This window comes from Brassica napus, chromosome A4 (genome assembly GCF_020379485.1).
Source record: "Brassica napus cultivar Da-Ae chromosome A4, Da-Ae, whole genome shotgun sequence".
In the NCBI taxonomy this organism is placed as follows: domain Eukaryota; kingdom Viridiplantae; phylum Streptophyta; class Magnoliopsida; order Brassicales; family Brassicaceae; genus Brassica; species Brassica napus.
In genome coordinates, this window is record NC_063437.1 from 17,659,137 (window position 1) to 17,676,054 (window position 16,918).

General features: G+C 31.0%; 2 protein-coding genes and 1 pseudogene across 2 annotated transcripts; all 3 read right to left on the reverse strand.

The window, feature by feature from the left end:
- Positions 1–1,004: 1,004 nt before the first annotated feature.
- Positions 1,005–3,707, reverse strand: LOC125575718 (VQ motif-containing protein 13-like). The gene has a single exon (XM_048778437.1). It carries the CDS (start codon positions 2,731–2,733, stop codon positions 2,017–2,019), a length of 717 nt encoding a protein of 238 aa, XP_048634394.1. The 5' UTR covers positions 2,734–3,707; the 3' UTR covers positions 1,005–2,016.
- A 1,171-nt stretch (positions 3,708–4,878) lies between these two features.
- On the reverse strand, positions 4,879–6,469 carry LOC106450159 (annotated as a pseudogene).
- A 3,144-nt stretch (positions 6,470–9,613) lies between these two features.
- On the reverse strand, positions 9,614–10,828 carry LOC111215088 (non-classical arabinogalactan protein 31-like). Its single transcript, XM_022718286.2, has one exon. It carries the CDS (start codon positions 10,727–10,729, stop codon positions 9,980–9,982), a length of 750 nt encoding a protein of 249 aa, XP_022574007.2. The 5' UTR covers positions 10,730–10,828; the 3' UTR covers positions 9,614–9,979.
- Between the last annotated feature and the right edge of the window lie 6,090 nt (positions 10,829–16,918).

The window sequence follows — 16,918 nt, forward strand, 5'->3', positions numbered from 1 at the left end:
GTTTGGATTACAAATCTCACAAAAGATGAATTATGAAAATTAAAAGAGTAAAAACTAACATGAGATTTTAGCATGTTGAATATCATAGAATAATTTAAACTGACATAGTAAGGCGTGGATCTTTATAAGATATGTAATTGTCGGTGGTAAAACCATCTTTGTAACATAGTTTGTAATGTCATAATTAACTAGTGTTTAAAAAAAATTAATTTAACTAACTTTGAAATTTCAAATATGAAGCATTTTGATGTTGTTCTTTTTTTATTATTAACCTGGAAATATTATGGGCCTGTGAAAGGGCTTAATTTAATCTTCCAATGGGAGAATAGACCATGTTTCTAGATATTAAAATGAGGTTTAAAGTATGGTCTCATATCCAAATGGTCACACATATTCAATAACGTGAGGCTGCTTCGAATCCGGATTACTTAGCTTCCAAAAATCTGCCTACCATTACAACATCTCGGTGTGGTTGACGTCGTTCTGTTGCAACATAGCTAAGAGATATCACTATCTTATGAATCCTCTCTACCAATTTTGGTTTTTCATTATGTCTCTGGCAATGTAAACCGTTATTATAGTCAAAAAGGAAAAAGAAAATGTAAACCTCTAGGCAGACAAGCTTGCAATATTAGCTAGACAACCATGAACTCTCTACTTGTCTTATGTTTATCTTGGAATGTTTAGTTTGTTTGATCAAACTTAGTTAATTAAAATTTCGCAAAACTTAGGTTGTCATTGTATAATGTATAGTATGATGTATATATGTATATATATGTATGTATCTGTGTGTGTATTCTTTGTTTATGTTTAAATAAATAGAGAGAAACGTAGAAAACAAGAAAGAACAAGAGAAAGAACTGAAAAGAGTGAGATAATCTCCGTCGCCCACCAGAATTTAACATTGCACTTCTGGAGCTCATAGAATAGTCGGTTGATCTCGGTCACCGGACACTGTGGTTAAATAAAAAAAAAAGAGTGAGATAAAGAGAAATAACAGAAACCTAGCTGTTCCAACATTAAAGATCAACAAATTCCCTATAGGGAACCTCCATGCACTTAACGTTCCCACCTTTGATTCTGAAGACTAAAGGCGCCTGCCATGTTTAGACCCATACGCTACAAAAGCGCGTAAACCCAAAATACCCCACAATGCAGAAGAGACTAGAGTCATTGACTTGTTGATTAGGACATGACACTTGCCGTAAAAGGTCATTTACTAAGAGACCCACCACAGTCAATCAATCCAAAATCTGAACCGAGCAATGTTAAACTTAATAAATATGTTTTTATGCCCCACAAGAGAGTATATCATAGGCATGTTTTCTTAAATTCACTTCCTAGCATATCCATATCATATCAACTGGTAAAAGTAAAACCCGAGTAAAAAGTGAGAATTTTAAAACCTTTTCCTTGTAGCGGTATCACCATTCAAATTCAAGTAGTATCCCCACTCTTTTTGAGTTTACTCCTTTCCGCCACTTCTTTTTCCTTTCTCAATTTGTCTATTCCTTGTCAAAAACCTTTTACGTTAACATGCAAGTTAAAGCTTGCTTTTATTGAAAAATCATGCAACCAAATTATTATGTTTTGGTAATGTGAATTTAATATCAAAAAGAATGATTCTTACATCAGTTCGGTAAATCTCTATAAGTTACATAAAGCCCAAAAAGGATAAAAACCCTATGTCAAACTAGTTGAAAACATTATAATCAAAAGGATTATTCAATGCATGAACCAAAGGGTTGCAACAAAAAATTTGGTTACCTAAGATTAAACTTTTCTCTCTTTTTTTTTTGTAAAAGAAGATTAAACTTTTCTTCATATGTTACTTTACTGCAATTAATAGAACAAAGCCGTTCAACAACGAATAAATCTAACAAAACCTGATTACAAGTTTTCTAAGAATATAATCCTTAATTCTCACTACGCATCATCTCATCTTCCATTATATAAAAGAGAAACATCAAAAAAAGACAAGACTTGCAAATAAAAAATTAGCTAAAATATTAAGTTTCATGGGGTAGTAGAGGCCGCGACAGAATCTGAAACCCTAGGAGAAGTCAACGGAAATAGAGGGAGAAGTCGGGGCTCTAAAACCCTCGGAGTCGTCGACGGTGACGGGTGTAAATAAAACCCTTTCTCTTTCATTGCTCTCTCTTCAGCGTCGGAGCTCGGGCTCTTATTCAAAGACCCGGTTTGAATAAACGGTACGGGTATGAGAGGAGTGTCAGGGCTGAGAACCAGAGAAGGAAAGTCCAGGATGCTGGGGGAAAGTTTCTCGGGTAATCCTGAATGTACCGGATGGATCTTGAGATGCTTCTTCGAGTTGCGGCGTTCGTAGAGGCGAAAATCTGAGGAGGAGGAAGATAGCTTCTTGCTGGGGGAAGCTTTGACTGGAGGGATTGAGTACCTCGGTTTGGGTTTGTTGTTCGGGTTAGGCTTCTTGGAGGATCCGGTGAGCATCTGGACAACTTGCTTGAAGGAGGAAGCATCGGTTTGGAAGAAGGTAGTTCGTTCAGACATGGAGGTAACGTGTCGGGTCGGACTGCTGATGCTGCTTGGTGAAGGAAGCGAGCTCTGTGCGTTATCTTTGTATCTTGGTGAATTTTTCATTGAAGCACGCGTTGAGAAAGAGGTCTCGTGTTTACACTTTACACTAGTTGAAGGGAAATGTATGTGTAATTTTATAAGAAAGAACAAGTCTAATTTTTCCCAAAAATAATTAATCATTTAGTAATTAATTATTTAAAGTTATAGATAATGTAATAAATAAGTTTGTATCTATTTGGTGGCAAATAGCAAACTGAGAAGTTTTTTAGAAAACAACCGGCAAAAGTTGATCACTGGATAAAATTAGACATTCACATTGAAAATAAATTGATGGAAATATTACAGAAAATTAATCTAAGGGTGATTTTTCGTTTCTCTTTCGTTTTACTAGTAAACAAAAGTAATTTGTTTTGGGAGTAAGAAAGAAGTTTTGTTTTAATTGACAGGAAAAGTCCTTCCTCTCTGTGTGTGTTTTGGTTCGAAATGTTCGGATGGGGCCTACTTTCTTTCAGAGAGTATTTATTAGGGGTGGACACTTCGGTTATTTTCTCGGTTCGGTTTGGTTAGTTTAGTTTTAGTATTTTTCCAACTGAAATAAACTATAGTTAGTTTGGTTTAGTTCGGTTTATGTTCAGTTCAATTTATATTCGGTTCGGTTTGTATTCGGTTCGGTTGAGTTTGTTTTTTGGATCAGTTTAATTAGGTTCTAGTTAGTTTAACTTCTTTTAAAAGAAATTATGTTTTAAAACATAAATTATGTAAACATAAACTACATGAACTAAATTCAATTTAAAACTGAACCAAAAACTTTTTAAAAGTGTAAAAAAAAGAATTAAAACAAATAAAAGTTAACTAAAAAAAATCAACATCATTTTTAAGAGAAATTATGTTTTAAAACAAAAATTATGTAAACATAAACTATATTAACTAAATTCAATATAAAACTAAAACAAAAACTTTTAAAAAATGTAAAAAAAATAAGAATTAAAACAAACAAAAGTTAACTAAAAAAATCAACATCATTAGTAATATCTCTTATATCATTATTAAAAAGCCTGCAACAAATCATCTTTCCATGTGACATGTGACGCTTTAGAAAAGAACTTTTTTTGTTAATTAAATTTGCTTTAAGTTTTAGGTTTAGATTTAACATCCACGAAGAATATAAAAATACAGACTTTTCTATTTTTTTAAATCAAATATTTTAATGATTACATGTTCGGTTAAAATAATATATGTTAATGAATGAAAAATGGAAAATATGTGGTTTGGTATTAGAATTTTAGTATATTGGTATTACTAATATTTGTAATTTAAATAATTACAAAAATAGATAATTTTCTCGGTTCGGTTCGGTTTAAATCGAACTAAACCAAATCATTCGAGTTTGAAAAATTTTCAACCGAATGGTTTGAAATAGATTTTGGTTCGGTTTGACTCGGTTTGGTTCGGGTTTTTCCCACGCCTAGTATTTATATGCTGTCACGCGCCGTATGTTGAGAGTGACGTGCACGCGGCGCCGTCAAAACTAGGGAACTGGATACGTTGCTTGGTGCATGGGTGTTATGGTGTGTATGTGTTGTCCCTACTGACTTTTTCAATTGCACTTTCCACACTCCTGACGATTTGTTTTAGACTTTGCGTTAACTGCTACTATAATCCAAAAATCATTGACCTTTTCTATGAAACATTTGCAAAATCTAAGGATATCTGTGATGATTATGATTATTTTGTCAATACGAAATCTTCTTACTGACCACTTAAGATAAGAAAGAGGACAGTCTGGTATCAGTAAATTGAACTGGGCTTAAGGTCTTTAAATATGAACATTTAATAAATGCATTTCTAGTTTGATTGGGAAGTTTTATCCTTTGCTTTGGGATGGTTCTTCTAACGAAAACGACTTTAGTTTCGGCTGTCTTAGCTCTTTTTTCGAAGCCAACCGCGGTCTTTCGTTGTTGAATGACATCTTGATTAGTTGAGGACTACCAGAGGCCGTGTTTGATTTACAACTAGACATTTCATAAGGTAGTAATTGTAGACGTCGAATTACTTATTTATTTATTTGTCGCCAACTAATGAATCTTCATTCGTTTCTTTTTAATCAAAATTTCGTATCAACAAAAAAAAAAGTTCACACAGGCTTGCCTTTAATCCACAATGTGTTTTCAAAAAAAAAAAATCCACTGTAAAATTATAGCAAAAGTACAAATAGTAACTTCAAACAGCTAATAATATTAACCAAAACACCCTTACAGTTACAATTCAGCAGATTCATTCTATTTCATAGGTTATGTTGATCAACATCCACAAAAGTTAGCCGAGAATAAAAAAATAGTTGAATTAATATGTAAACGTTACCGTTTTTATTCAATAGATAATTAGAAATACATTAAAACAAAAAGCCCATATAAAGAAACCCAAGCTGATAGCAGATACATTCAACACAATCATTGCTAAACTGTGTTCAATACTCATAACCAAAGTTTCACTAGCTATTTATTAAATAAAACCAACTCATTTGGGGCAGACAGGCTCGAATGCGAATGGACCAACGTTGAAAAGACTGTACTTGAGCTTATTGAAGATGATCGTTGCATTTTCAGGTTTCACCACTGGTTTTAGAAAGGAGCCCAAGTATCCACCGTGGAGCTTCGACACTTTGCTGCATTTAGCGTCCGGAGACTTAACTAGGTAAGCTCGGCAATTTTTGATGGCGTAGTTGGACACCGTTTTAGGGGCATATAGCAGGAAATATCCGTTCTTGTCCGTAGTTGCCTCCGATGTTGCGTTTTTCTTGTTTTTGCACAAAAGTCTCACCACCGCACCTGCATACACAAATAACAGAAAACAAAATAAAAGTAAATAACTAGCATTTGTATGAACTTGTTAAACGGATACCAAAAAGCGACTAGTAAATATGAACGAATTCCAACTAATTCATAGTATTTGTTTAAAATTATTGTGGTAAATTTATTTTACCTTTGTCAATTTAAAACTTTTTGATGAGGGCATGACATGAATAACAAACAAGTTTTTTTTTACCAGTTGAGCTAAAGCTGATCAGATAGAAGATATAGGGAACAAGGACGCGCTGCATATTTGATTGTGTTAACCAGAAATTTATTATTAGTCTCACAAACACATTTTAACTAATTCATTATCTTAATGTGGTTTTCTATTTTAATGGTAAATTTATGTTTATCCATTATGATTTTTTATTAAGGGACATGAACTATCCTTCACCCGGCTGAGCTAATCTTGCGTGGTAATATAGTTAACAGTTTAAACAAAAAAATGTGAACACTTTCCCGGTGAAATACGTATAGGGTAAAGTATGGGAGTGAAGCGTAGATTTTTCATCATTAGTTTATATATGATACGTACCTTTTTTTTTGTAACTTATATATGATACGTACCTTTAACGGGTTTGGCGCCTTGGAGATTGTTTACACCGGCATACTTGCAGGCTTTGCAGAAGACCACACCCCGCACGGCCACTAGTGTCCTGTTGAACTTAGGAGGAGAAACCGGTGGGAGAACAACCGGAGGCTTGATCGGAGCTTTGGCTGGTGGGAGTGTTGGCACCTTGATCGGAGCTTTGGCTGGTGGGAATGTTGGCACCTTGATAGGAGCTTTGGTAGGTGGGAGAGTGGGTAATGGTGTTATTAGTTTAACTGGAGGTACTTGAGCTATAGTACTGAAAACAGATGAAGTGAAGCAGCAAAGTGCTATGAGAGTTAGCAAAACACTCTTACCAATGAAACCCATCTTTATCTTCTTGCTTTTGTTTGTGTGTGAGTTTGGGTTAATGTGAGAAGGTGTACTTATCGGAGATTTCAGGCTTCGAGTATTGTTTTTTATATTGTGTTGTGCGTAGGTAGATAGCACAGTAGCACATGCACACGTCTTGCGAGGTATTCGGGAAGTTTCCGATAACTCTTGTTAAAGATTTTGATTTAGATCTCCTTACAGTTCTTTATTATTTGTCAACCTGGTTTCAATACTTATTTTTGAGTCATATATGTAAGTGAACAAAGTCTATACAATGTAATGATGTGTGTTTTATGAGAAACTGAAAGAAGTCTTATCAGAGTTTGAGTCATATATGTAACGGTTTATTATGATACGTAAAGTTTATAAGTGAGAGTTGATCAAATAGAATGAGATTAGGAGGGTTGATTAAAGTAATCATTTACAAATTTCATTGGACAAAAAAACTACCAAATTATTTTATATGTAAAAATTATGCATGAACATAAATAAACATCTTGATTGACTAAACTAGTGTTACTTTCAGGTTCCGATGAAATATATGGATATTTATTAATGCATGATTTTTTTAATTAATTAATGCATGAGTTCTCATTCACGTTCCGTGCCTTATGGTCCATAACATGTGCATGGCAACAAGATGCGTCTGGTGCGGCTTCAACACATCTATACTATTAAAGCAGAATAACTACTAGGATTCTGCCATTAGTTTTCTAATTTATTTACAACACAATGCCATTCCTTATTTTATGGTTAACCAACAACATTAACTTCCTAAATAGATCTGCTACTAATAATACATTTATTTACGTTTGCTTCCCTTTTCCGGTATAATTATATATGATTTAAACCATGTAACCATCAACTAATTCCCGGTTTGGATAATTATATTAATTTGAAAAGGAAAGATATTACGTAAAGTTGTGTTAGTACAGGTTAGCATAGTATATGACCGTCTATGTTATTAACAGGTTAGCTATACTTCAATATTGCATGATTTTATTATAACAATGTATTAAAGTTTGTTTTGCATAGCACAAACAATATATTATTTAGACATCACATATACATATATGGTTGATGTATAAAAATTGTGGTAATATTAAAATATAATAGTCTTGGTTTTTTTATGATCAAATAGTCTTGGTTTTGTTATTAGAAATAGTTTTGAAAATAATATTTACAAAATCAATACTAACCACAAAAGTGAGGTTGGTAACCACAAAACCAAATAGTCTTGGTTTAAATCAAAACTTTTCTATACATTTATGATAACCACAAAACTTGGCAACTAATTTGATACTATATATCAATATATGATATTTCCGAATCTCCGATGAAAATCAAAATCAAAATGCAAATTAGTTATACCTCCATTTATGAACTTTTGTTTCAACCATCTTGACCCAAATTTTAAAATTACATTGATACTATATATGATATTACAAATAGTGTCAATGAGTTTATAAAAGAAAAAATATAATTTTAAAAAATTAATACTTAATTATCTAAAATTATAATTCATTTAAATAAAATATATGTAAAAAAATAACACCGTAATTTCAAAGTGAATCAAAACATTTTAAATAAATAAAATACTTATAATGTGGGTTATTTTCTAAATTTAAATTCACCTAAGAAAAATAAGCATAATAAATTGTACATATAATTTTTATAATTATATAAAAATATAAAATAAATAAATTCTATAAATTATAGTTTTTGCTATATAAAAATATTTAAAGTAAAAGTAATCCCGCGCTTTGAAAGCGCGGGTCAAAATCTAGTTACACATTTAAAGTTCAAACTTAAAATCTACGCTTCATCTGTTTATTTTGGTTTTCAATTTACAGTACAAGTTACATGCAATGCAATGCAATTCATTAGAGTTTAATAAAACTACCAAAGCAATACCTATATAGTTATAATTAGATCAGGATTTAAACTCTGAAGTTAATTAGATTTCAACGAAACTGGCAAGACGGTGCCCATTTAATTATTCTCAAATCAGAAAAGGGTTTAGTTAATGTTAGTAATATAAAGTTTTTTGGTCTAGTGCTTTATCAAATCCTATACAATTCCTTGCAGATTATAACAGCAACTTTTTTGAGGTTCTTGATAAGCTATTTTACGATAGAGATTATTAATTGTAAATATTACACACTCAAATTTATGGTAGCGTCATATCATATTCATATGTCATTGTAATTTGTAGTAAGATTTTATGATGAATTTAAAAGCCTAAAATAGTTTTAATACATAAATTCATTTCATAAATACTCGTTTGTTTATCTATCCAGTAACTATATTTGAAATTAACTAATTGAGCAATATGAAGTAACGACGATTTTTTCATTGGGCCACAACGGGCCAGCACATTAGCCCAAACATAAGATGCGTGAAAATAATATTAAATTTAATAAAAGTACAGTAATTCAGTTGGCCAAAATTTGAATTGTTGGCGCTCACTGATCAGCTATTAACGAAACTGAAATTCAAAGGAATCGTGTCAGCGTTGCAGCAAAATCAGAGAGAAAGCGCAAGAGGATGGCCGTAAGAAGAAGGAAGAGAGCATCTCCAGGTGGTGATTCTTCATCTCTTTCTCTTTCACTACTTAGTTTCTCTCCGCTTTAGTTTGATCGTATGCATATAAGAATCAGAGTTCGATATCTCCGCAACCTTCGATTCCATCTACTATGCGCACGAAGATATCCTTACTTTTCTCAATCTCGTTCCGATCATATGCATCTTAATCATTGTTGCTAGCTACGATCGTTTCTTATCATTTTTATCGATATTGGTACATGATATAGGCTGATGATCCTTAGGTGTTCAATCGTTTGTTCTAGAGTTTGATATCGTTAGTGAACTTTTTTTTTTCTTTTTTGAAATAATTTTAAATTTTATTCACTTCAAAAAAAACCTTTGTTACAACCTACTTCTTTGTGTAGAAAAGTAAACATTTGCGGGTGAAATTAAATTTGTATATATAGATACATACTGATACTGTATATGCCTGTAATAAAGTATGGAAAGTGAAGCGTGGACTTTTCATATCAAATGTGTATATAATACCTTTAACAGGTTTGGCGCCTTCGAGATTGTTTACGCCGGCGTACTTGCACGTTTTGCGGTAGACAGACCCATACCCCGCACGGCCACTAGTGTCCTGATGATCTTAGGAGGGGAAATTGGTGGGAGAATGGGAGGTTTGATTGGAGCTTTGGTTGGTAACTTGATGGGAGATTTGGCCGGTGGGAGAGTGATAGGTCCCAGTTATAGGATCATCAAATGTTGATCTAGAAACATGCACACAAGAGACCACAACAACACAAGTTTTATTTGGGTAGTTTAGAGTCTTTAGAGTACCTCTTTAGGTTTTTCATTTATTTGAATAGAAGACATACATGAAGCAAATATATCTTGTCGTGGATTCACCCACAAGCTAACAAATAAAGGAAATGAGAAAGTGGAGAAACTGTTTCCCACGAATCCAATTTCTCTTATTTGCAAAAAAAACTTAAAACAAATAAAATAAAATATTTAGTCTTCGTGAGAGAACTTGTGATTTGTTTTCTCTCTTCCTACTTGACGTCTCTCCTCCATCTCACTGTCTTTGTCAGCACCAACCCTTTTAGTCTCATCAGAGAGTTCATAGCTTGATAGGAGTTTTTAATGGTGGGAGATTTGGTAGCTTGATAAGAGTTGAAAACTCGATAGGAGCTTTTTGTGGTTGGAGAGTTGGTAGCTCGATAAGAGGTTTTAACGGTGGGAGAGTTGGTGCTTTGGTGGGAGCTTTCAACGGTGAGAGAGACGGTGCTTTGGTGGGAGCTTTCAACGGTAAGCGGGCTGGTGCTTTGGTGGGAGCTTTCAACGGTGAGAGGGCTGGTGCTTTGGTGGGAGCTTTCAACGGTGAGCGGGCTGGTGCTTTGGTGGGAGCTTGGGCTGGTGCTTTGGTGGGAGCTTTCAACGGTGAGAGGGCTGGTGCTTTGGTGGGAGCTTTCAACGGTGAGCGAGCTGGTGCTTTGGTGGGAGCTTTCAACGGTGAGCGAGCTGGTGCTTTGATGGGAGCTTTCAACGGTGAGCGAGCTGGTGCTTTGGTGGGAGCTTTCAACGGTGAGAGAATTGATGCTTTGGTGGGAGCTTTCAACGGTGGGAGAGCTGATAGCTTCGTAGGTGCTTTCAAAGGTGGGATAATTGATCGTAGCTTGGTAGGAGCTTTTAACGGTGGGAGAGTTGATCGCTCAGTAGGAGATTTTAACGGTAGGAGAGTTTTTCTTGGAGCTTTGGCCAATGGTGTTATTAGTTTTATTGGAGGTTCATCTGTAGTACTGAAAACAAAGGAAATGAAGCAGCAAAGTGCTAAGAGAGTTAGCAAAACATTCTTACCAATGAAACCCATCTTTATCCTTTTGTCCTTTTGTTTTTGTTTGTGTGGGAGTTTGGCTTGATGTGAGAGGGTGTATTTATCGGAGAGTATCTACGTATTTTTTTAATATAATTCATTTCAGTGGGTTTATGCATATCAAATATCACGTTTGTCATAATATCATGATTTTGATATCATGATATCAAATATCAAATTGTATAGCTGTCATGTTGTATCAAATCTGAAAAGACATTAGCACCTGCATGCACGTCTGGCGAGCTACTCGGCGGTAAGTTTGTGATGGCTGTTGTTAAAGATCAAGATTTAGATCTAAGTAGGTTTCAATATGAAAAACTATCTATATGTATCTTTTCATCATAAAAAGGTATATTCACATTAAAAAAGGTGTTTTCCATTATTTAAAATCTATCTGTATGAAGAGTTATGTCTTTTCACTGTAATTTGTAAAAGACAAATTAGATTAACATTAATCAGGTGAACTATCTATGGCACATGAATCACGTGAACTATCCATGGCTTGAAGTCTACGTGGCTAATAATCTAAATGTGAACCACGCTAATGATCTAAACGTGAATCGCGTGAAATGTCTATAAAGTTTAAATGGGAGTCATCTAATTCAAACACATCAGAGGGGAAAAAAGTACTCCTTCTACTAATAAGGGAATTTTAAAGTTTTTACACATAGATTAAAAAAATACAAATTTCTATATAATTTATTTTGAATACATAAAAATATCATTAAATGAAATTAATTCAATCAATAAAAACACAATATTTTGTAATTGGTCACAAAGCTCAAATGATATTAAATTTTATCTAGAATAGTGAGAACATCAACTATTTTGAAACAAATTTTCTTTATCTAAAGACCATTTAAAGTGTTATGGAACATGTATAATCATGTTTTCTAAATCATCAAGAAAGTCAAAGATTTTCTTGATTTATATGGGCCACTGATATATCGTATAATTGTTATTTTATCAAAAAATATTAGTATGTACAACTTTTAAGTAGTTAACATCATATTTTCATGTTATACACAAGGTCAAAAGAATTTTTGAGCGGCCTGTCCAAAATATATATGTAAAATTTATGTATGAACTTAAATAAACTTCTTGACTGGCCAGATTAATGTTACTAACCTACTTTCAGGTTTTACCAGAAAGAAAAAACTTACTTTCAGGTTTCCATGGAAGTATATGGGATATATAATATTAATGCATGAGATTCATTCATGTTCAATATCGGACCTGTCCAAATATGTGTGAACCATGGCAGCAGATGCGTCGGTGCGGCTTCAACACAGTATACATTTAAAGTTCAATATCGACGCGTCTTCTGTTTATTTTGGTTTTAAAATTTACAAATTAAAACGTGCAATCCATTAGTTTAATAAGACATCCAAAGCGATACCTGTATAGATATTCTTATCAAGGCAAGTGTGTCAATCACAACTCATATGACCCATTCAATCACAATAATCGCCGACAAAAAAAAATTCACAATAATCACTCCATTATATATATAGTTTCTTTTGAAAAAGACTACACTATATATTCTCCTTAATAAATAATATGATCTTCTCATTCGTTGTTTGTTCCATATAGCCCTATTATATAATAATACAATTCATCCTCATAAGTTAATAACTTAGTACGGTATCAGAGCAAGTTATTTGTCTGAATTTTGATCCACCGATCAAACTCAACATAAAGAGGTTTTAATAGCCTTCGTTTAAAATTCATGTTCTTTCTTCTTCAATATTATTCTATGTTTTTTCAATTTTGTTTACTACCATTTGTTACTTTTTATTATTTTTATTAGTAAACCAAAGTGCTTCTTGTAAGGATTTATAAACACAAGGTGCTTCTTGTACCATTCTGCTGCATCTCCAATCCTGGTGTGCACACGTCTAATTTCTACTGCAATTCCAGAACTGAAATGTGGTCAAGTCATTTATGAAGCTATCAAGCTATATGCTTCCACACGACGCCGCAAAACCGTCCGGTTCAAGCGCAATGATTTTATCTCATATCACATTTTTAAAGATGTCAATCTCTAGCCGTTGCTTCAGCTTCCCTTCTCTTGAGCGGCATATAAAAAAAAACTAAATGTTTTCCTTCACCAGGTGCAGCTATAAAATTTTAGATTTAAATTGTATTTAAAATTAAAATTTGTTAATATTTTAGTGTTTATTATTTTTAAAATAATATTTTAATAAAAATACTAAATACTAATTTAATTAAACATAGAATTAAGATAAAAATAACAATTTGATTTATTTAAAATTATATTTAAGTTATATTTAAAATTATAATTTTGATAGATTTTCATTTATTTATTTTGGTTAAGATATATTAAATTAACTTGTGTAAAGTAAAATTGATATAAATTTTTTTATAGTTATCAAAATATAAAACTAAAAAGAATTTCTAAAATATGTAGATATGAAAAATAAACAGATGATACTACAATTAAAATTTTAATTGTTTTTTACAAAGATTGTATAAAATTTTGAAAATATTGTTTAATAATATTGTTTAATAATAAAATTTTGAAAATATTGTTTAATATTTTTGAAAACTAACTCTTTTTATATGTGATAAGACATATTTACCCTAATTTAACTTAGATATTATATTTTAATAAATAAAGATTAAATTCGAAAAATATTGTCATTGCTGTTATCTTCAAAATAAACAGATATATAATCTAATATGATTAAATGAATAACTGGATTAAAATGTCTGCAAATATTTTCTAAAATCAAAATTTAAACTTTATATATCATACGATTCACTACATCTTTTCAAACTAACCGGTGTAATCATAACCATAAATAATTTGACTGATCTAGTTTAATTAATAATATGATTACATGTGGGCTGTAAAGCATGGGTGCGTCTACTCTAGAAGCTGTATCGCTAGAGATGTTCGGGGATGGCTTTGGAAACGTTTTGGGAAGGTTTTTTGATAGTTTGGCTTTAAATCGTGTCCCTTGTCGAGCTTAGTAACATGAGTTTGTTATCCGAGTGGAGATACCAAGATGATGGAGCAATTGTGCCGATGTGTTTGGCCAATTCTGGTTCTGATACCTAATCAGACCAAAGCAGATTTCACCATTTTTCCTGTTCAAACAAAAAATGGCGTCCTTAGATGCTTTATGAAACATCTTCATGTGATACGGAAACCTGTAAAATTTTAAAACCAAACACAATCTCTGATCTTAAAGGAAGAAGATGACGACATGCCTTTAAATTAAGCATGTGTATAATTTTAAATGGCCTTTTCATTTATTATTTTTTAATTTGAAACTTACAATGTTATTTGATAAGGATAATTTAGTCAATTCTCTAAGTAGAAAGTGTTGTTTTCAAAAACATTAAATAATTATGTATTTATCAAAATAAAATCTTATTAAGAGGTACTTATCCAAATTTTCCCAAAAATATAACTGATTATATTATTAAAATTTATTATTCAAATATTGAAATTAGTTAGAGTCGTGGTATATTTAGATGCAATTATCAAAGATTTAGTTATTTTTTAAGTAGGTCATATGGAGAAATAATTTTTGGACTAATCATTTATTAATTGATCAATGATCCTGATTTAATAAAGTAGATATTTTACATAATAATATTCATATAAATATAATTAGACTAAGAAATAAAATCATCAATTTTATTAACCCGTCTTGCAGTTGTTTTAATTTTACTAAAATAAACAAAAGTGGATCAATCCATTTTTAATATATTTAGTTAAAATTTGTTTAAATATTTTTAATAAAATGAATTAATATATTTGTTTAACTTGTTTTATATTTAAAAAATATTTTGTATATTTGATTTAATAACACGCAAAAACTACACTCTTGAAACATAAATCATTATCTGATACAAAAAAAGTAGATATTATAAATATTAACTAACTTTAAATATTTGATTTTCATTAAATAAATATAAAATGATTTTAATCGTGACCATATTAACTGAAAATTTATCATTTTACTTAAATCATATATATTGATCTCAGTTTAAAATTTTGGTCGTTTGTTGTAAAAATAAAAACAGTATAGATAAAGGCTACATCAAATGTTTGATAGGTACAAAAACATGAACCAACGAACTAAATAGCGTAAGTAGAAAAATTGGTTGTAATATTCTTTGGGATGATAAATACCATGGGTCAATGAAACTTGATGGTGGCCTTCTCTGACGCTTGACGATGGGTCATTTTCTTCACACGTTTAAATACATTTATGTAACCGGCAGTATGTACATGAGAGGAATCCCGATAATATTGGAGCTAAAAGGGAAGTTACAAAATATCAATTATAATTAACTGGTAGTATGTTTCAAAAAAAAAAAAAAAATTAACTGGTAGTATATGTACATGAATGACAGTTTTCTTTTTTATAGGAGGTCCAAAGGCAAAAAGTGTAATATGCCAAGTAGTTGTAAGGGTAAACTAGATTTTGATTCGCGCTTCAAAAGCGCGAGTTTTTTTCGATTAAGAATATTATTTGATATGAATTATTATTTTGGTTTTGATGTTTTGAAGTATATTATTAAGTTATAAAGTGTTATTATATCGAAAAAGTAAAAGAATTTTAGTTTAAAATTATATAATTTATCAAATAGTTTATTTTAGATTTTATATGTGTATTCTTATGTTACAATGTCATTGTTGCATTTTGTGTGTATTTTGTAAGAGTTATATTTGTTGAGTTGATGAGACAAAAAATTTACTTGGTAGATTTTGGGCTAATTTAATAATATATATATTGTAGAATTTTTAATTGTTTTAGCAGTGTTTTCATAACCGAACCAAACCTACAGTCTCAGAAGTAAATCAGGTGATTCATATAAAACAGGTCTGAATTTTGTTAAAATTTTATATATAAAAATCTGATAAAAGTCGGTAAAAACGTAAAAACTATCATTAATCCGCTATCCAATATTGGTTGTCCCGATAAAATCCCATATAAATTGGATGATATTTTTTCAAAACTCAATTCAAACTTTTGAATCAAGCTTTGAAGCACGGGGTTAATACTTTTTCAAAAGAGAAAAATCTAGTTTAACTTAGGTATTCCAAACCTATTGAAGAGTTTATACCAATCTCAATGTGTTTAGTATATAATATATGATTGAATAACCCACGGAAACCTCCAAACTTGAAACTCAAATAATATAAATATTAATTATGGACCTAATTATATTTGTAAATTTATTTTGTTATTTAAATTGAATTATAGAAGTGGACTTGTATTTGAGCATCTTTTATACTAAACATTATTTGTTGCCCAAAAAAAGTACTAATCATTATTTTGAATTTTAGTAATTGTGCTTCATAAGTAAAAATCAAGTCAACTTATTTTTTTATAAAAAAAAAGAGAATATGGAGCAATATTTTCTAAATTGTTTGTATTTTTTAATTTTCCATAATATAGTTTAAGTGGTTGTATCTGAATTATATATAGTAAAAATCAATTAAATAAGTTGGCCCGAGGATAATTTTTAACTAACTTCATATGCATTTTTTTCAAATTTGTTCAGTACTTATATGTTAATATCGTTTTTTATGAACTGAAAATAATATAATATACTACTAAGTTTGATCGGTTCTATAGTAAAACATGATTTTGTGATAATTATTTATCATACTTCATTAACTCATTTTTTTAAATATATGTATTACTTACCAGACTATTTTAATTCAAATGACATGTATTATTTAATGGTGATATACACCATACCATTCGTTTTATATAGATATGAATTTAAGAATGAAAATAAACATTATAATATATATATGGTCACATACATAATAGATTAGTCTATTGACCCACAAATTTATATATTATTGTATCAAAAAATGTTGGTTGGTAAATCGTATATGGGATATCAATAACTAAATGGAGAAATTTATAATCAAGGGGTGAGATTTTTAGAAGGTAATATAGTAGTTACCATAAATATAGGAGTGGCACACTTATAATATCTAAAGAAAATCAGAAAAATTTATGAAAATATATTGTTAGGAAAAAATTTAGTAGGACCATGAAATTATTAACTCTTAGGAAATAGTCCAAACAACCTTGTATAAATAGATTTTTCAAAACTGTTTCTCTTGATGATATGAGTGATTATAATATTGATTTGGACTTCAATTGAGCTTTAATGTTTGTAATGCAT

Bases quoted from the DNA above. Each gene is read 5' to 3' on its own strand.
- LOC111215088 (XM_022718286.2), bottom strand. From the start codon at position 10,729: ATGGGTTTCATTGGTAAGAATGTTTTGCTAACTCTCTTAGCACTTTGC.
- LOC125575718 (XM_048778437.1), bottom strand. From the start codon at position 2,733: ATGATTAATTATTTTTGGGAAAAATTAGACTTGTTCTTTCTTATAAAA.